The sequence below is a fragment of the Chelonoidis abingdonii genome, chromosome 10 (genome assembly GCF_003597395.2).
Source record: "Chelonoidis abingdonii isolate Lonesome George chromosome 10, CheloAbing_2.0, whole genome shotgun sequence".
Lineage (NCBI taxonomy): Eukaryota > Metazoa > Chordata > Testudines > Testudinidae > Chelonoidis > Chelonoidis abingdonii.
In genome coordinates this window covers 71,120,424-71,137,707 of record NC_133778.1, presented here as the reverse complement: position 1 = coordinate 71,137,707, position 17,284 = coordinate 71,120,424, and the positions used below count along the sequence as shown (strand labels likewise).

The 17,284-nt window shown below is 41.4% G+C and overlaps 1 protein-coding gene across 2 annotated transcripts in view; it reads right to left on the bottom strand.

Moving 5' to 3' along the window:
• Positions 1–4,319: 4,319 nt before the first annotated feature.
• Positions 4,320–17,284, bottom strand: part of SEMA5B (semaphorin 5B) — a 403,624-nt gene continuing 390,659 nt past the window's right edge. The window contains exons 23-24 of one of the 2 annotated variants that reach the window (XM_075070298.1): positions 7,982–8,051; positions 7,444–7,512 (exon numbers count right to left, since the gene is read on the bottom strand). In XM_075070298.1, coding sequence (XP_074926399.1) covers positions 7,505–7,512; positions 7,982–8,051 — 78 coding nt within the window. In that variant the 3' untranslated portion in view covers positions 7,444–7,504. Of the gene's footprint in view, positions 7,513–7,981; positions 8,052–17,284 lie in introns of both variants that reach the window. The other variant, XM_075070297.1, reaches the window with a different exon arrangement.

Here is a 17,284-nt window from a genome sequence, read left to right as displayed (position 1 = left end):
CCTTCAGCCATCTCCAGTTAGGCAAGTAACATCCCAGACAGTAGGTGCTCAATTCTGCAACAGGCTGAGCATTTTGGCCCTGCTCCAGCAAAGCCAGCCTACTCAAGGTGCTTAAAGTTAAGCATGTGTTTAATTGCTTTGCTGGAGGAGGGCCAGAACACTCAGCATATTGCAAGCTCGAGCCCTCACACTCTGTGCCAGCTCAGAACCACTTACTTGGCCTGTTTGTAAGCCAATATTCAGCTTTAGAGTGCCCCTAAACAAACTTACCCATAGGCATGAGGTATTTCTACAATTTTTTTTAGTATTAGATATTTTTACTAATACGTAGAGTTGTGAAGTGCAGTGAAGGTGGGTGAGAATAACATGCACTGTGGAACAAAGTGAGCCTGTTACTTTAATGACTCAAATTAGTAGCTAGAAAAACAATATGCTCAGCATAGGTTTTTAGTTTCCGATTTGAGAATTCACTACACAGAAGTGTCTTGCTTTCTAAATGGTTTTGTTTTGAATTGCTTATGCAAATTCAAGTGTAGGAATAACGGGAAAAAAAAATCTGATTCCCACTAAGTTTGTTTTTACTGATGTGCCTCTCAATTACGTTTTGATGGTCTGCGTTTGAAAAGAAATTCTTGCACATACACTTGAGCATCTGAAAACACCCAAAAGATAGCTTATGCTTTACTAGGGATAAGGTATTCCATATGCAGGTGTAGCATGTTTCAGGTTGTTAGCAATCCAATCTATTTTTTTATGACAGTATGGTGTAATTTTCAGTATAAAACTACAATATATGTCTTCAGCTGTCTTGAAACAAACTAAAATGTTTCTGTCACTTTTTAGTCTTTATTTTGATTAATAAATGGGATGAAAGCACTAACATTCTCCAGTAAGAGGCTATGATCAGCCTTCAATCAAAAATGTGCCCATTTTTACAATTTCTCACTGTGATATGTAACAATTGCAAAGGAGCTGGAATACAGTCTCAGTCTAAGTGGGAACTATACAGCTGAAAGGATCAGCATGTTGATTATATCTTTGGAACAAGCTAATATACTTGATACAATTTAAAAAAACAAAACACAAAACACTGTGTCCTTAGGACACTAGTTATGTGGGTCCCTGGACAAAGTAGAGGTGATACAGGAGCCAGGGAGCAGAGTCATGCCGCAGAATCAGACCTGGATTTGTATTTCAAATCCACCAGCGTTCAGAGTCACTTGATTCAAAGCTTTAGTTTGGCCCATTTGACACCTTATTCTGAAATAAGATTTGTGAGTCAAATGCACCTAAAGTGTGGGAGAGTGGCAGGAGGGGCTTTTGGTGGTTTAGTTTTATTCTGGAATGCTGAACAAAATCAGGTTTGTTTAGCTGGAGTTGCATTGTGTAGCTGAATTTAATTTTATACCCAGTAACCTTATGTAGTCATCCAGACTAGAACTGTGATAAATGCAATTCTGTGTCATGGCTCAGGCAATAAGGGGATTGTGGTCAGCAAGGGATTAGATATTTACACATATTCCAAGTTATAAACCTGGCCCGACTGGCCAGTTGCGCTCTGGGATGTGTTTTGCCATCTGTAACGTGTATTTAGCATTGCCAGGAGAAGGCTGCCTGTCAAATCTTTGGTGACTTCACATTACATCTTTTTGAGAGGAAATGACTCACAAGCTCCCCAGGTGATTGTTTTATTTCTGAATTACTCTTTACATTGTACAATATATAAAAATACAGAGTACCCCCCCCCCAAATTCACAGTGTCTAAAGGCAGCGATTACGGTCTAGGTCACCTTATATACTCATAGTACCATTGTGTTCAATTGCATAGGAAGGGTGATGTGCCTTCACACTAAGAGTCCACTAATACCTGCCCGATTTGCCTTTTTTAGGGTAAATATACTGTTTTCTGCTAACAATTTCCTGTATATCAAAGATCCAGTATTGCCTCTGTCTCTCCCTCCTCACCCCTGCGACAAAGGTTGTTTCTGATTAAGTGGCTTATCTGTTCAAAATATATGCATGTTATTAGAGATGAGTTGCATGTAGGTGAAACCCACAAGATCATGCAGCTGGGTGGCTTTTTTCCCCCAATGTTTTGCCATATTTCTACTGAAAGCCCTTTTGCTTCAGTTATTAGACACACTGACCTCTCCCTCATGCTGTGGCCTGTATAGTGCACAGCATCCCCATCCCCATCCCACTGAGGTTTCAGTGTAACAATGTGTTTGGTAAAAGTAAATACCAGACAGGGCTGGGATGAGGAATCAAGTTCTAGAAGCAAACTCAACATTGATTACAATGATGAGACTAGGTCGTCTGCAGCTGGGAACCAGAACTGCAGTTACAACTTCAAGAAAGGCTCTACCTTACAATGTTGTGGCCAGGAGAATGAAGATACCGGATTTTCCACGAGGGCTTGCTTTTGTTAGTTTCCTTGTGCCGTTTTGAAGGCTCCAGTGCTATGGACAGCATCCAACATGGTCAGTGCTTATCTGACCTCAGAATTGTTTGATGTTTGCTCTTAACTGGCTTAAATGAGGGATTTACCTATACGAGGCTGTTCCCATTTGAAAATTCATTGAGCTATCAAAACAACCCCTTCAGCTAGGGCCAAATCCTGCAAAACCACTGCTCAGATGGGTATAGCCCTTACTCTACACCCCTGGAAATCAATGTTCCCACCACTCCAGTGGGTGCTGGATCATGCCTGATATTCAGGGAGTCCCACTGATGTCCCTGGGCAAGGGCTAACCTAGAAGGCAAGGCTGTGGATTACAAAGGTACCCAAAGGCATTAGCTACATCGTCTCCTATTGCTCTGTCAGGACCCCTTGAAAATCACAACCGAGGAGGTGGCAGGGTCTAGCTCTTAAGCTGTATGACAACAGTCCTGTGTGGAAATTATTAAACTATTATGCTGTCACTCAACTGCAAAGCTCTTCAACATACAAGTGAAAATTTCTTCCAGATCCAGTTTGACATCTTTTACTTTCCCTTTGTTGTTCTAACTTGCTACTTCGTTTGCATAATTAGTATCTACTTGTAGTTGAATTCAAGAGTGATACACACAGCTGCCTCAGGCTGATTAGTCATCCACTGAGTGGCTACAAAAATTAGGGGGTAGCCCTGTTAGTCTGTATCCACAAAAACAACAAGTTGTCCGGTGGCATCACCGAGCTACAAAAATTGTTTACTTAGTTATTCTTAGCCAGAATGTTTTATGGAGAATGGGCATTTGTAACGACAACAAAGCAATTTTATTTTCAATTTTTAAAAAATTATATTTAGTTATAAAATGTATTTTGCTATATCTAATGAAAAGAACATGGGGTTTCTTAATCCTTATTTTCAGTCTTTCCGTATGGAATTTGAACACTAGCACTGCCTTTCTAAGTCTAAATTTTCTCTGTAGGCATTTCATGGATGGAGAAAGTGTGTGTGTATATATTATAAATATATACCCTAGCTATCCACTGACAGCTATCCACACTATTACACTTGTGACATAAACTTTAAATTTACATTTTATATGTATAAACAAATCTGACATTTGGTACAAAGAATACACTGATCTGTGTGGACAGCAATTTCATATTCACGTGGGCTTATCTTAGATTAATCATGGGAGGTGTCCTAATCATCTTTACCACATCTGGCATTTAATGGACTCCATTACCACTCCACCTTGATTTCAATACAACTTCTATTTCATTTTCTCAAAATAAGGCATTAAGAACAGCAGTCATTACACCATACACATTCTTTTCTGGTATTTGTACATTTCACATGTTTAAGAAGAGCGAGTGACTCATATTTACAAATGTTCACAAGTGCATCTTTAGACAACAGTGCCCCTTTCTCCAGGTATTTTACCTGTGGGAGTCTTGTCTATTGGAGGCAGCTGCAAGTTATAAAGGGGTGGCATGTTTATAATTTGCATCTCAATCCAGTGAAGTGCAACAGCAGTTTTACAGTGGGGCATCGTTCACTCCATACATGCAACCTTTAGAGCAAGGGAGTAGTGCATCTCTCATATGGAGGCGGAAAAAGAACGATCTTGTTAAATGCTACCCCCCTACACATTTGGGTGCAAGACACTTACTGCATTCAACATGCTGTACAGCTGAATCCTATTCCAAAATATCTGCAGTGAGCTAAGGCTGCAAGGTCAACCCAATTTCTTGCTAAAAAACTGATCAGCATTTTGTTTTTTTCTAAAAGTTTTTTAAAAAAAAAAAGCCAAAGCTGCTGTTAGAAACCTTTGGTGCTAGAGCAATGCTATTTCCAACACACTGTGTATACTTTTAGATGAGCTTAAGAATGGGAAATTTAAGCAGTTTAACGTCAGGCTGCTGCAGAAGCAATTCAATCTCGTATGGACATGGCAGATCTGATGATCTGCTGCCAATTTACCTGCTAGAACCAAATAGAATATCATTGTATATTGTGTCATTAACCTGGGCAACACTGAAGAGCACAGAAGGAATTCAACCCTCACATCACATTAACACTGCCTTTACAGCACTGCACTCTCACACAAACATTAATTGAGTAATAAGAGTTCAGAGTTTCTCCTCCCTCTGCTTCTACTTTCTGCTCAAATGGAGGCCACAGATTCTCGCTGTGATTGCCAATTTCATGAAGCCATTCAGATGGCTAATAAGAATGACTCTGAAATGTCCTGATGAAAATATAACCTACCCCATTGCCCATACATACTATAAAATATGCACTTTTTGAGCACAATGGAAGCAGTGATCTTGCTCACTGAGTTGAAAAACTAAATAATTTCAGCACTTACATGGCGCTTTTTTTTTTTTTTGCAAATGGAAATGTTTGCGCTACCAAAAAAAATTAAAATAACTGCAAGATTTAACTCACTTGCTCGCAACTCTGAGAATTGCAGCTGTAATCCTGCCAAATAAACAATAACCGTATAACTCTCCAACACAGGGAACCACCTGAAATGGAAGCTTAGAAATGACCTTAGCTTGTAATGCCTACAGTGATCTTGAGCACCAATCGTTCCTTTAGAACTGCTGCCATTAGACATGTCTAGTGCAACAGTAGTCAGCCAGGCAGGCTCTGCACCAGTCCTATAACTTTATCTTGGGATTTTCCATAGCCCTAAGGGAATTAGGTACCTAACTCCCACTGAAAATCAATGGGGCTTTTGTGACCAGTGTCTGCCTCTTTTGATCTAGCTGAATAAGTGGAAGAAACTAGTACAGCCAAATTCTTAGAGCCAGAATCTGCTTTCAGTCATACTGCTGTATAAATCCAGAGTAATTTTATTTAAATGGGGTTTCTCCCAATTTACACTGGTGTCACTGGAAGCAGAACCTGGCTCAGCCTGCTAAACTGGTACAGTTGCCAGAAAAGTCATTGGGAGTCATTCAGCTACTGTAAGACGCTCACTGATGAAATTTTATAATAAATCTCCTTACAGCTATAGATCACTAGCATAGATTAGGGTTCAACTAGTTTAGAAACAGGTTACTGTGTTCTCCTGCTTTTGGTCCCCCACTGTAAGACCAGGTTACTCCACCACTGCTCTGCCTCACCCTTAGGAGAGCTGTACATTTTGAGTCATGAACAGCAAAGCCTCTTCTCAGCTCTGTGGATGGGTATGTGTGCAATGACCAGCACCATCTCGGCCCCACCTTCCAAACAAGTGTCCGCGAATGACAGCAACAAGAAACTACTGAGTGCTGGCTTACAGTGAAATCTCTCCTATGTAACCAATAGAACCCAAACTGCTTCAAACACATCCCAGTCAATGATTGAAAGCAGATATGGTAATTGCTACAGTAAGATGCATACAAAGAATTCAAGTTCTGGAGCTACTTGGAGCTCATGGATGTTTAGGTTTGTACTCTTATCTCATGCTCAGTATTGTGGCATTGTAAAAGTCTTAGCCTCAGGAGTTCATTATAAATAGTTAAGAAACATTCAACAGTAACAGTGTCAAACTTGCTCACGTTGCTAACACATTTGATGGAACTGTCCACTAAGCACTGGCGGTACTGTTTGGCCAAAACAAAACCTTATGTCAGACATACATATCTGGTTGTACACGCCATGGCTTCTGCAACAGTCTAATACAGTTCTGCTGGACACAGGCACACACATACACAAAAATACATTTCAAGGCTGGATATAATGTTTAATAATGCTACAGTCCCAATTTAATTTAATAGCTGTAGCAAGGTTTTTGTTTGTTTGTTTCTAGCTGAGAAATCTAAAGAAATATTGGCAAACAATGCACATTAGTTGTATAATTATTTGATGGAGTACTGACTGGAAGACACTAAGACTGTGCAGCAGACTTTCTGCGTCATGGTATGCTATGAATACATTGCTTAGAAAAATACCGTGCCAAAAATTCAGAATTTCTTACTCTTCAAAAAATAAGTGACCTAAAAAAATAATAATAAAATAAGGATTAGCCCCAAGCCTAGTGATTTCACAAGAGGAGGGCCTGGCCATCGGTCATCATTCCTTGCAGATACGAATAGAATCAAGCTTGGAGGGAAAAAAAGTAAATGTCATTTCAAAGAAAGCTCATGGCTCATGTACAGCACTCCTCACATTTTTTCCAGTGGTAAGCACAGCTTTGTTATGCAAAGTCCACATCTCATTAGTCCAACATTTACTTCACTTAACATCTCAGTGCCTGTATCATTTTCTTTTAATTAAGACTGGAAATATTCTGAAATGCTTCTTTGGGTAGAGTACTTTGTGTGTTTTCTTTACCCAGCTGAACTGGATGTTACCAAAGACAACTGTGGAGACTATTTCCTGCAATGTGAAAGGAATCTTCGGGTGAAGCTGGAGACACCACTATAAACCTAAAACTGTGTTCTTGCTCCTACCGTGATGGAGTCCCAGGCAGCTCATCTTGTGAACGAAGTGTCATTCAATGTACCGCCATTGTCTAGTCACTGTACAATCATCCATTGCTCTAAGGAGCTATCTGTAATGTGTCTGAGAAGACAATAGTGTAGCATGGTGGAAACCTAGCACAGCATGCAATCAGCTCCTCGGCAGTTCAAGCCTGAGACAGAAATACTGATCATCCAGCTGTGAATATTTGCAGCAGTTAAGTGTCATCTCCAGCCAAATATCCACAAAAGTCTATGCAGAATGGTCCATGGTCCATAAGCATTTTGTCAACTTAAGGAGATGTGCTGTTTAAAAGTAATACAGTTAAAAAAAAAAAAAAAAAAAAAAAAAAAAAAGGCCCTAGTTGTACAATATTTACATCTGGAGACTGGGCCAATATTTGGTCCATAAACTCAGTTTAAAAAACAATTCATATAGGAAGTGATCCAGTCCTTGGACAGTCTGTCCATCATCAGCTGTTGGTAAAGGTCCTTCCAGGGGAGGCCTCAGGCCTGTAGTCATATTTATTCAGTGTACTGGGATAATAGGTTGTAGTGTACACGTTGGTTTGCTGCAAGGGGTAGAAGTTGGTCCTCTCATCAGGTATTAAGTTGTTCTTGTTAAGCGTCTGTAAAAAGTAAAAAAATTAGAGATATATAAATGCTTTGTAAATGTTCTTTCCTATTTTCAGATCTTTCTCTCTCAGATTCCGTCTCCATCCTGGGCCACTGGCACCTTCCCTCCATCTGGGAGGATAAGATGGGTGTGTACCATACATGGCTCTCTCTCTCTCTGTGGAGTCGGTCAGTGGGTGGACCCACAGCTCTTGCCATTTCTGCCTTGGTGGATCTGTGCTCAGCCATTACTAGAGCCAGAATCCAGAGTCTTCTGCAGAGACCCAGATTCTCCTAGCAGATGGCATGATGTCTGATCATCATTGTCACACAACCATGCTGGGCCTAAACAGGACTAAGTGGTGAACTGTACACTCAACCTATTCCCTTCCAAAGTCTTCACTGTACAGCTACCAACTCCCTGGCCCAGCAGTTACCCAAATGGCACTTCTTTTCTCTTTGGAAGAGCAGGTGCACATTTACCTGATCTCCATCTCCATTGGTAGATATCCAGGTTTGGACCCCCCGATATTAAGTGTGTCACTTCTGTCAGCTACAGTACAAGTAACAAGTCATGGTCACTTTTTGAAAAACTAAAACGACTCAAGAAATTCTACAACCAAGTAACAAGTGTTGTCAATAGCAGCAGAAAAATGAGAAATACAAAATGTATCTTACCATTAGAATTTAGAAAAGAGGCAAGGGCTTTCCTCCCCCTTCTCTGCCTTATCATGGAATCACTTATATTCATGCCACCAGAAATTGTTTTCCCCCTCCCCTTTGTTGTAAAAATCCACTGACATGCCAGATATTTCCAGCTCAAAAAGGATCGAGTCCTGTTTTGGAGGATGAAACACCTCTCAGAAAATTTATTGTTTTCCTTGTTGTCGATGTCATTTCAGTCACACACGCAATCCATTTAGCTTTTGAAGCACGCTCATGGCAGGCTTTCATTTTTAAAAAGAACTGCATGCCTCAATCTCTCACATGGGCACCTTAATCTGCTGTTATGCTGCAACAAGGAATTCATCCCTTGTTCTGAGGCAATAAAAGATGCATGTTTCACTGACCCCCTTAAAATAGGTGCACACTATTTCCAAAAAGGGTGCAGAGACCTGTAATTGGCTAGATCAAGCTTCTTGCCATCTGGAGTGGAGAATGTCACCCATTTGAAAGGCAGCATGGACCTGAGGACTGAATATAGGCTTTGGAGTCTGGAACTCCTGAGTTCTAATGCTGGCTCTGCTACTGACTAATTGTGTGACCTTGGGCAAATGACATCACCTGTTTCCATATGGGTTAATGCTTGCTAACCTACCTCCCAGAACTGATGTGATGATTAACTCAGTGCTCAACAAGCACTAAGGGCCTAATACTTCCACTCTCACTCAACCCGAGAAGTACCTTACTCATGCATAGAGTCCTAGGTCATTCAGAGGGGGGTTCAAGGGAGTAAAGCACTGCTCTCTGTGACTAAAGATAACAGCATCATGTGCTATATCCATACCAAACATCACTATTAGAATGGGCAGAATTCCTACTTTAGATGTGCAAATGCTAAATAATTTCCAACTGGCCAAAAAGGGATGAGAATGCCTTCTGCCCTTAGAAATGAAAGGCAGATGTGACAGGAAGTGTTATGCATTGCTCCCAATCAGCCAAAGAAATATCAAAATAATAAAGGAAGCAGTTTGTTGGTTAGCACTCAGGGCTGGTGGTCAGGGAATCTGAGTTTAATTCGCTGGCTCTGCCACATTCTGTGTGTCCTTGGGAAATCTCTGAGATTCGGACTCCGCATTTGTAATATGAAGATAAAATACTCACCCAGCTTGGTCAAACAGTTGAGATCCCTGGGTAAAAGGCACATTATATGTGCAAAGTATTATTATTGGGGAGCTCTTCCAAAGCAAATGAACTTAGTTATTCATGCATACTGTACATAAGGATTGTTAATTCCTAGCTAGTGTGATTTAGCTCCGTACACTTAACACGTACAGTTAAATACTACATGCCAGTGCCTTCCATGGAGCAGTACGGCGCACCGTACCACTGGTGTCCTCATTCACCAAGTGAGCATAAAACACCGCCAGATCTACTCAACTGCACAGTGGTAGCACAAGTGTACATTTTCAGATGCATAAATGAGGGCAAGAGGAACACATGAGTGAGGCAATTGCCTCCTACATGGTCAAGTCCTGAGATGATGCTCAGGGAATCTCATGGGTTGCACAATGTGGTGAGGAGGGGGCTGTCAGCATATGGATGTGTGAGAGCAGGTGGTTCAGTTGGGATGCTCTTGGAAGGTCACGGCAGCTGTGGATTAGCTGAGTCTCCACTTGGAATTTCACTAAGGGTTAAGGGTAGAGATGAGTCCAGTTCAAAACCCCAGCTCTAAACACCCCTGAAGTTTGATGATGATCAAATCCTGGTCGGGCCCAGCTCTAGCTCAAAATGAGAAATCAGAGCCATCTATTCCTTGGGCTCTCAGCTGGAATGACTAAATTTCAGGATTTCCTGCAATGCTTTAAATCTAGTCACTGAAAGCAAGCATTGCATTTAATTAACATTGGCATTTTCTCTTTTTTTTGCCTTTACTTTCCTATAACACTTAATTAGAAAACCACCCCACAACTGCTTCTGTGTTCTTTGATGGAGGGTTTCATATCTTTGGGAAATAACTTATTAAAATGCTTTAAGGGATTTATAATACAATTAGCTGCACAGAATAAGTCTCTGGCGATATTAGGATGGCAGAACAAGCCCTAAATCAGTACAATCAATGTACAGCGCCTTAATGTTTTTCAGACCAATATTGTTGGTCTTACTTTAATAAATAGATGGTTAGGCTCCCAGGCACTAGAAACTGGTTGATATTTTTGCAAGAGGAGAAATTAGGCAGCAGCGAATTTTAGAAATCCACAAACCCAGACGGGGATTGTATTTAAATCTCTGGGTAGCCTCACTTGTATTAGTAAAAGATTTAACCCTGGCTCCTTTCCTTTCTCCCTATGCAGGGATGAGAGACAGGTGACAAACTGTCCCTCTGAAGACTTTCCTTCAGGTGCAAGATGGGTTGCGCCATCAAGGCAGGACATGGCTCAGACGCTGGACTGCATTCATCCCCAGTGTGCTGAACCCAGTGGAGTTACACCCAGGGGACATTTGGCCTACTCTGAACAGACAAGAGTCTCCAACAGGGTTTGTTTATTCTATTGCCTCTCCTCTAAAACTGCAGTAAGATGCCTTCTCCTCAGGGCAGCACTCCCCCTGGGCAAAGCACAGCTGTATCTGAGAACCCTCCTAAACACGGCTGGGAAACGGGTTCAGGCTCTCACAGCCCCATCCTGCCCTGCCTCTGAAGCAGCACTTGGAATCTATGGTGATAACAATGCCTGTAAGCTATATTGATATAGAAAGATAGAAAATTGTTTCACTCAGGAGCAAACAGCAACTCAATCCACATTGATCAAATATCTGCTACTGCTTCCTCCAGCCTCAAGATCAGCAGTATCAGCAAAGCCAAGTTATATTTGCCAGTATATCCATCAGGAGCCTCCATCCAAGAACCTTTTAGCAGATGGCTTGCTAGCAGTTTATGCTAATCTGACCGAAACCCATTAGTCAAGAGCACACACCAGAATTTAAACTTCTTCCTTTATAAGAATTTTTATTGTATTATATTGGCATATGAATAAAACACAAGAAAGACTCTTCTGTCCTAAGAATATTACTTTGTCACATAGGGACGTTTTCAGAAAAGTGAAGAGCTCGCTGTGAGATGGTTTGAGATAAGTGCAGCATTTTGACATACTATCCCTATCAGCAATTTTTAAAAAAATATGTCCTGACAATGCTACTGCTTAACCTGGGGCTAGCAGAACACTGAATAGCCCAATATTTACAGAAATGTATAAGCAATGTATAGTTGTCATTACAATAATTTTAAAAGCATAGGGCTACCAAAAATGCCTTCCATAGATGCTCATAACCTCTGAAAGATACAATATATGTATGGATCTGTTCCATACAGATGGACTATTTTGTATGTGAATATGTGTGTGTGTTATTTAACACACACACACACACACACGCACCCATCACAAAGTGTAAGTATTTTAAACATGCCTGGCATAATGATATATTTGTTCACTAGATCGTTTTCATCATTTACTAGTGATACTTTGGGCAAAGTAAAACATTCAGACTTTCTAACTACTGACCTCCTGTGCCATAAGCCTTGCCCCCCACCAAAAGATTGTGCCCTTAGTCCAGGTCATTAAATGATAATCCACTAGTGGATTGGATTAAAATCTGACACAACTATCAGCACATAATCACATTTAATAGCACGACTATTACAGTACTGATCCAGTTTGGTCTTGGATATAACTGCATATATGCCCTGTATTTACATTTGTTACTTATACATATAAATGTGTGCTAAAAATTTTCCAAATTTCAATTTTTTCATCAAAATTTGTCTAAATATCAAATTTTGATTAAAAAATAGGACAATTTTTTTACAAAAACGTTTCAGTTTTTTCCCCATTTTTTGACAAGCTCCAGTGAAAAGGGCAATTTTTTTAGTGTATTAGCTATAAATACACTTTCCTCCCAAACATATGCCTCCAAATGCCTCCCTGGGTCAGCACAATAAAGTAACAGCGTTTCTAACACAGTGAAATAATACAGAAAGATTTCTGGTAAGCTTCATCTGGTGCCTCATTTTGCACTTCAGACTCCTCTCCCGTTTTTGGAGCTCTTCTAGGATCTTGGGTGCAGATCTTCTTCGTCTGGTGTAAGTTGTCATAACTGCATGAAAGCCAATGGCGCTATGACCATTGACACAAACAGCAAATCTGCCCCAACATCTTTCTGCCACTGGCAGATATTTCAGTCTCTCTCTTTTACATATGGCAGATATTTTAAGTTAGGTGACCCCTTCAAAGCATCTCACTCATTTGTGATTAACCCCTAATCACATTTTAATCTAGTCCTGGATTAAGAGGTTTTATATCATGATGCATATCTTTCCAACTGTAGTTTCCCCCAAAAGATCCCTCTAAAATGTAATAACTGCACTTACATTATATACACAACTGCAGGAGTGGAAGATCTCTTTCTACCATTAAAAACACATCAGTCCTAAACCTCATGGCTGGAAAGGAACACAAGACGCCAGCCAGCCAATCAGTGCTGCAGCCTCTCCACATACTTTTAAGCTTTGACATGCATTGTGCAGTGGATTTAGGCAATAGCCCAGAACTGGTGTCTACATATCAAAGTGACTGGACTGCTTTATGGACAGACAGCATGAATTAGACTACTCCACTCAGTCACAGTAGGAACCCACAATGCCCAAATTGGGACCATATGCAAGTAGAGCTTAATATTCTACTTCCATTATAATCAAGGGCATGAATTCAATGGCACAACGTTAGACCTTTGAAGAATAAAATGAGTAGTTCCCATTTTCCCTGCTAGCAGTACCCAATATCCTGCAGTAACAGTGATCTGAGAGAGCAAGCCGGACACTTCTTTCTTCTGTGAGGAAAGAGGGAGGGAGAAGGGAATTATATAATCAAATCAAAATGTAATTACATAATGGATAGAAATAAACAATAAAGCATCCCAGATCCAACCTCTCGTCTTTTTTGTGTTCCTCGTGGGGCTCATGTTTTCCTCATAGTAAAATCAGATTGGGTGAAATGCTTTTTCAATACAGATTGTTTATGTTTTATGGAGCTAGCCATGCCCTGCTCATGAGAGGAAATTACCCGGGGTCATGGCAACATAAGATAGATAAGGATTACTGAAATGGACTCAGATTATGAACAATTCCCTGCAGAATGCACATTTCTGGAGTGGTGCAAGGTGGTCATCTCAGCACTATGACTAGCCAGCAAATTGGGGAATAATTAGCACAACAATTACATTAAAAATAAATAAAGCACATGACTAAAATCAAACCTCTTGGTATTTACTAGCACTAACAAAACAAAGGATACAAGGCTTACTCCCGCCCATCAACTGCCTGCTCCAACGGTATCATGCCTCTCACACTATACATTATAACCACGACTGAAAATACAGACAAATGCTGGAAAGGGCTTCGGAATCCCACAGATTTATTAGCCACAAACTATAAAAAGATTCAGAGCCTCTGGCATCTCTTCTTTCAAGTCTTCCTTAGAAGCTCACCTCCTCCCGGATGGTGCAAAGACATTTAGATCGCTAAGCTGTATGCCCTGCGGGTGAAATCCTAGCCCCACTGCAGTCAATGGCACAACTTCCATTGTGAACTAGGCACATGCTTACGGCTAGACTTGTGTTTAAATATCTTTCTGAATTGGGCCCCAAGAGTCTGATCCAAAGGTGACTGAGGTCAATGGGAGTCTTTCCACCGACATCAATAGGTGATGGATCTGACCCTAAGTAATTTGTCCACCTCTCACTCGTTGGGATCTCAGACTCACCAGTATTTGTTACTCTTCTCTGGATGATTATCATCACTGGTTATTTGTTTCCTGTAGCACTCACAATGTGCTAGGAACTACACAGACACAAAGGAAGCCCCAAGCAACCTACACCCAAAAAATTCCCTCCTGTTTGTCAGTGTGGAGCTGTTTGGAGTGGGACACAAAATTCCAGCTGTAGTCTTAACAGTGCTGTGGAGATACAGACTATCTGCTCCCTGCTCTGTGATGTCTCTGCAGAATTCTGTCCACCTAGCTATCGCTTATTGGGAAGGTGGACAGATGCAAGCACCTCTCCTCTCGGCATAGCTATATCTACACTGAAGTGCTACCGTGGTGCAGTTGCAGTGTTTCAAGTGTAGATAAGCCCTACATCAACATAACTACATTGGTGCAAACAACCCTAATGTGTATATGCTGCAACAGTGCAAGTTACCCTGGTAACTTACTGGGATAAGTCACCTGGGATGGTGTGAGCCCCACATCACACCAGCACAGTGCATTTAGACTGGCAGTTACACAGATAGAGCTACCCCAGCACGCGCACACACAAAAAAATCACAGTAAAGACAGGGTCTAATTTGCCAACCAATACTTCCCTCAGGTCTCTGACAGCCTTCCTGCTTTTCAGTGATCTCCTGTGATGCTGGCAGACCAGGTGCCATCTTTTGCCAAGGCTTTAGACCTCAGCTGAGCATTGACAAATTCATTGCTGGAAACCAGTCAGTTTTCCCCTTGTAGCCGCATGGCTAAGATGGGTACTGGACTTACCAGAAAGTGTTTTGTGTTTAGATTTTATGAAATGCTTAAAAGTTGCTGCAGGCATTAATCTCACGTATCTCTTTATCACATGCTATGAGGAAGTATTTACATTTTTGTTTTGTAACTGTAAAAATTGCTTGCTCTGAAATTGTGAACTCGGTCAGGAGGGATGTCTCCTGCCCATCAAGTCATCCTATCAAAACGAACCATTGTGGAACATTATAATACAAAGACTTTGTTAATTGCCCCCTCACACTCATCAAGAGGCTACATGCAAAAAGACTCATCAGATCAGCTTGAATTCTGGAAGTAGGAAATAAAAACAGCTGGCAAGAAAATGTCTCATCTCTTTTGCTGTTTGGACTCTGAAAGGGCTGGAGGCGGCTCCGAAACAGCAGCAGAGATCCCTGGGTGAACCTGGGTTAGCCCGAAGAGATATTCAGAGCTGACATATTACTACAACTCTGTCACCTTTTGAAACCACACACTAATTCATTTGCGTATATATGTTTGCCTGCTCTAACTTTGTAACAACGCTCTCAGTTCTTTTTGTGGTTAATAAACCCTTAGATAATTTACAACAGGACTGGCTACAAGCATTGTCTTTGGTGTGAGATCTAAGCTTCTTGGGTGGCCCTGGGGTCAGCAACACTGGCTGCTGCAGAAGTCACGGAATCTGTGACTTCCGTGACCTCAGTGACAGCCACAGAGCCCTAATCACTGCCCACCATTTATAATCCATCAGCCAATTTTCAGGCTCAGTGGCAGCCCTCAAATCCAAGCCAATCTGAATCCATTTGCCAAATCTGGTTTCATACAACCCTGTACCAAACACTTTACTAACAGTGAGTGGAGTGGATGGAGTGGCGCTATGCCGATTTACAACAGACGGGGATCCAGCCCTGGATATCTGACAACAGCATTCCCTTCATTCCCTAGCCTCGGAAGCCAAAGAAGTGATCACATTTGATTTCTCTCGGTGCACAGAGGGGGTCTCAGTTCAGCTGTCATCGCCACCCAAGTACCCTTCACTTCAAAGTATGTGATACTGCAGCTCAAAAATTAATTCAGGTTGCCCTGCATGCAACGATGACAAAGACTGGCTTTAATGAATTTGCACGGGCATAACTGAAAGCACAATATGGCCCATTCCAGTCATTGCTCCTGGTTTCATTCTCCAGTGTGACCCCGATTCAGCCAAGCATTCAAGTCCTAATGGTTTGATGGGGATGGACTGAAGTTAAGGATGTGCTTAAATACTCTTTGAAATAGAAGCCAACGTGCCTCCAGATATCTCCTCTTCGCACCAAATCTAGCTGGCCTTACTCATGTGGAATTAATGCGGCTACTCCTGTGATTTGGTGGTTAAATAGCTATTCAATTAGTTAAGGAGGGACTGAAGCTCTCTGTTCTCCTGTATTTAATGCTTGGTACTATATATTTGCATTTCACAGCACTGGGGTATTGCCTCGGTTTTCATGAATTTTCATAAATCAATGCTAGTAATTGGGGCTGTTCATTAGCTAATTCTTACAGACTCCAGGATACAGTCCATCCAGACCTGTTGATACAGATTCAGTTTTCCCCTTTATTCCCATACTTAGTGCTAGGTCCTGAGATCCAGTGAGGACGCTCAGGCAAAGCAACTTTAGAGATGGCTTAATGAGGATTCCCCTTGTATACAAGCACCTGAGGGAGGGGTAGGGCCAGCATTGTTAACTCGATGCCAAACTCACCCTGTATAGGGGATGTGACTGCTGGGGCAACCAATGCATCTTAGAGTAGCACTGAGGCTGCTCTCAACTACTCCTCTGGACTGCCCTGGTGCCTGGCAGCCTGAGTGTCAGGAAGACACAAAGTTGGCATGTTGGCAGGGTCCCTTCCATAAGCTGCTCCAAGGTGCCAAACAACTGTCCCCTAAGTCTTAGAATTGATAGCTCATTATTTCCTAATTACCAGACTCACTCTTTTTATTATTCCAGTTAAAGAAGCCATTCAGTAGCTCAACTATTCTAGATTCCTAATTAATTTAGTCTCCCTCCAAATGGATCACTGGGCTTATACTTTCTCTGGTATTTATTGTTCCCCTCATATATTTCTAAAGCCCCTTCTTAATTTCTTTGCTTAGCGTTCTTCTGTTTTGGTTCCCTTACTTCTTACACAAAGGTTTAACCAATTCTGTCTATATTATTATTAGTCCATGGCCACTCAGGACTTCACAGGTTTCTCTATGCTGCATACCATTGCCTCTCTGGGCTTCATGGCAGCAGTGCAGGGAAGAATACACATCTTTCTTCTCCAGTATCATAGTCCCATGCCCCCCGAGCCAAGGGAAAACTATCATTAGCTGTAGTAGTAAGAGCCTAGGACATAACTGAGTAGCCCTGTTCTAGTCAGTAGAGGGCAGCGATATAAATATGCAGTAGCCAGTTAACTGCCATATCGTTGAATTCCCTCAGGAATCCACATTTCTTCTTCCTTGAATTCTGTTTTTTTCAGTGTGGGGAATAGATAAATATCATTCCAACGAAGGCAAACCTGGCATTTG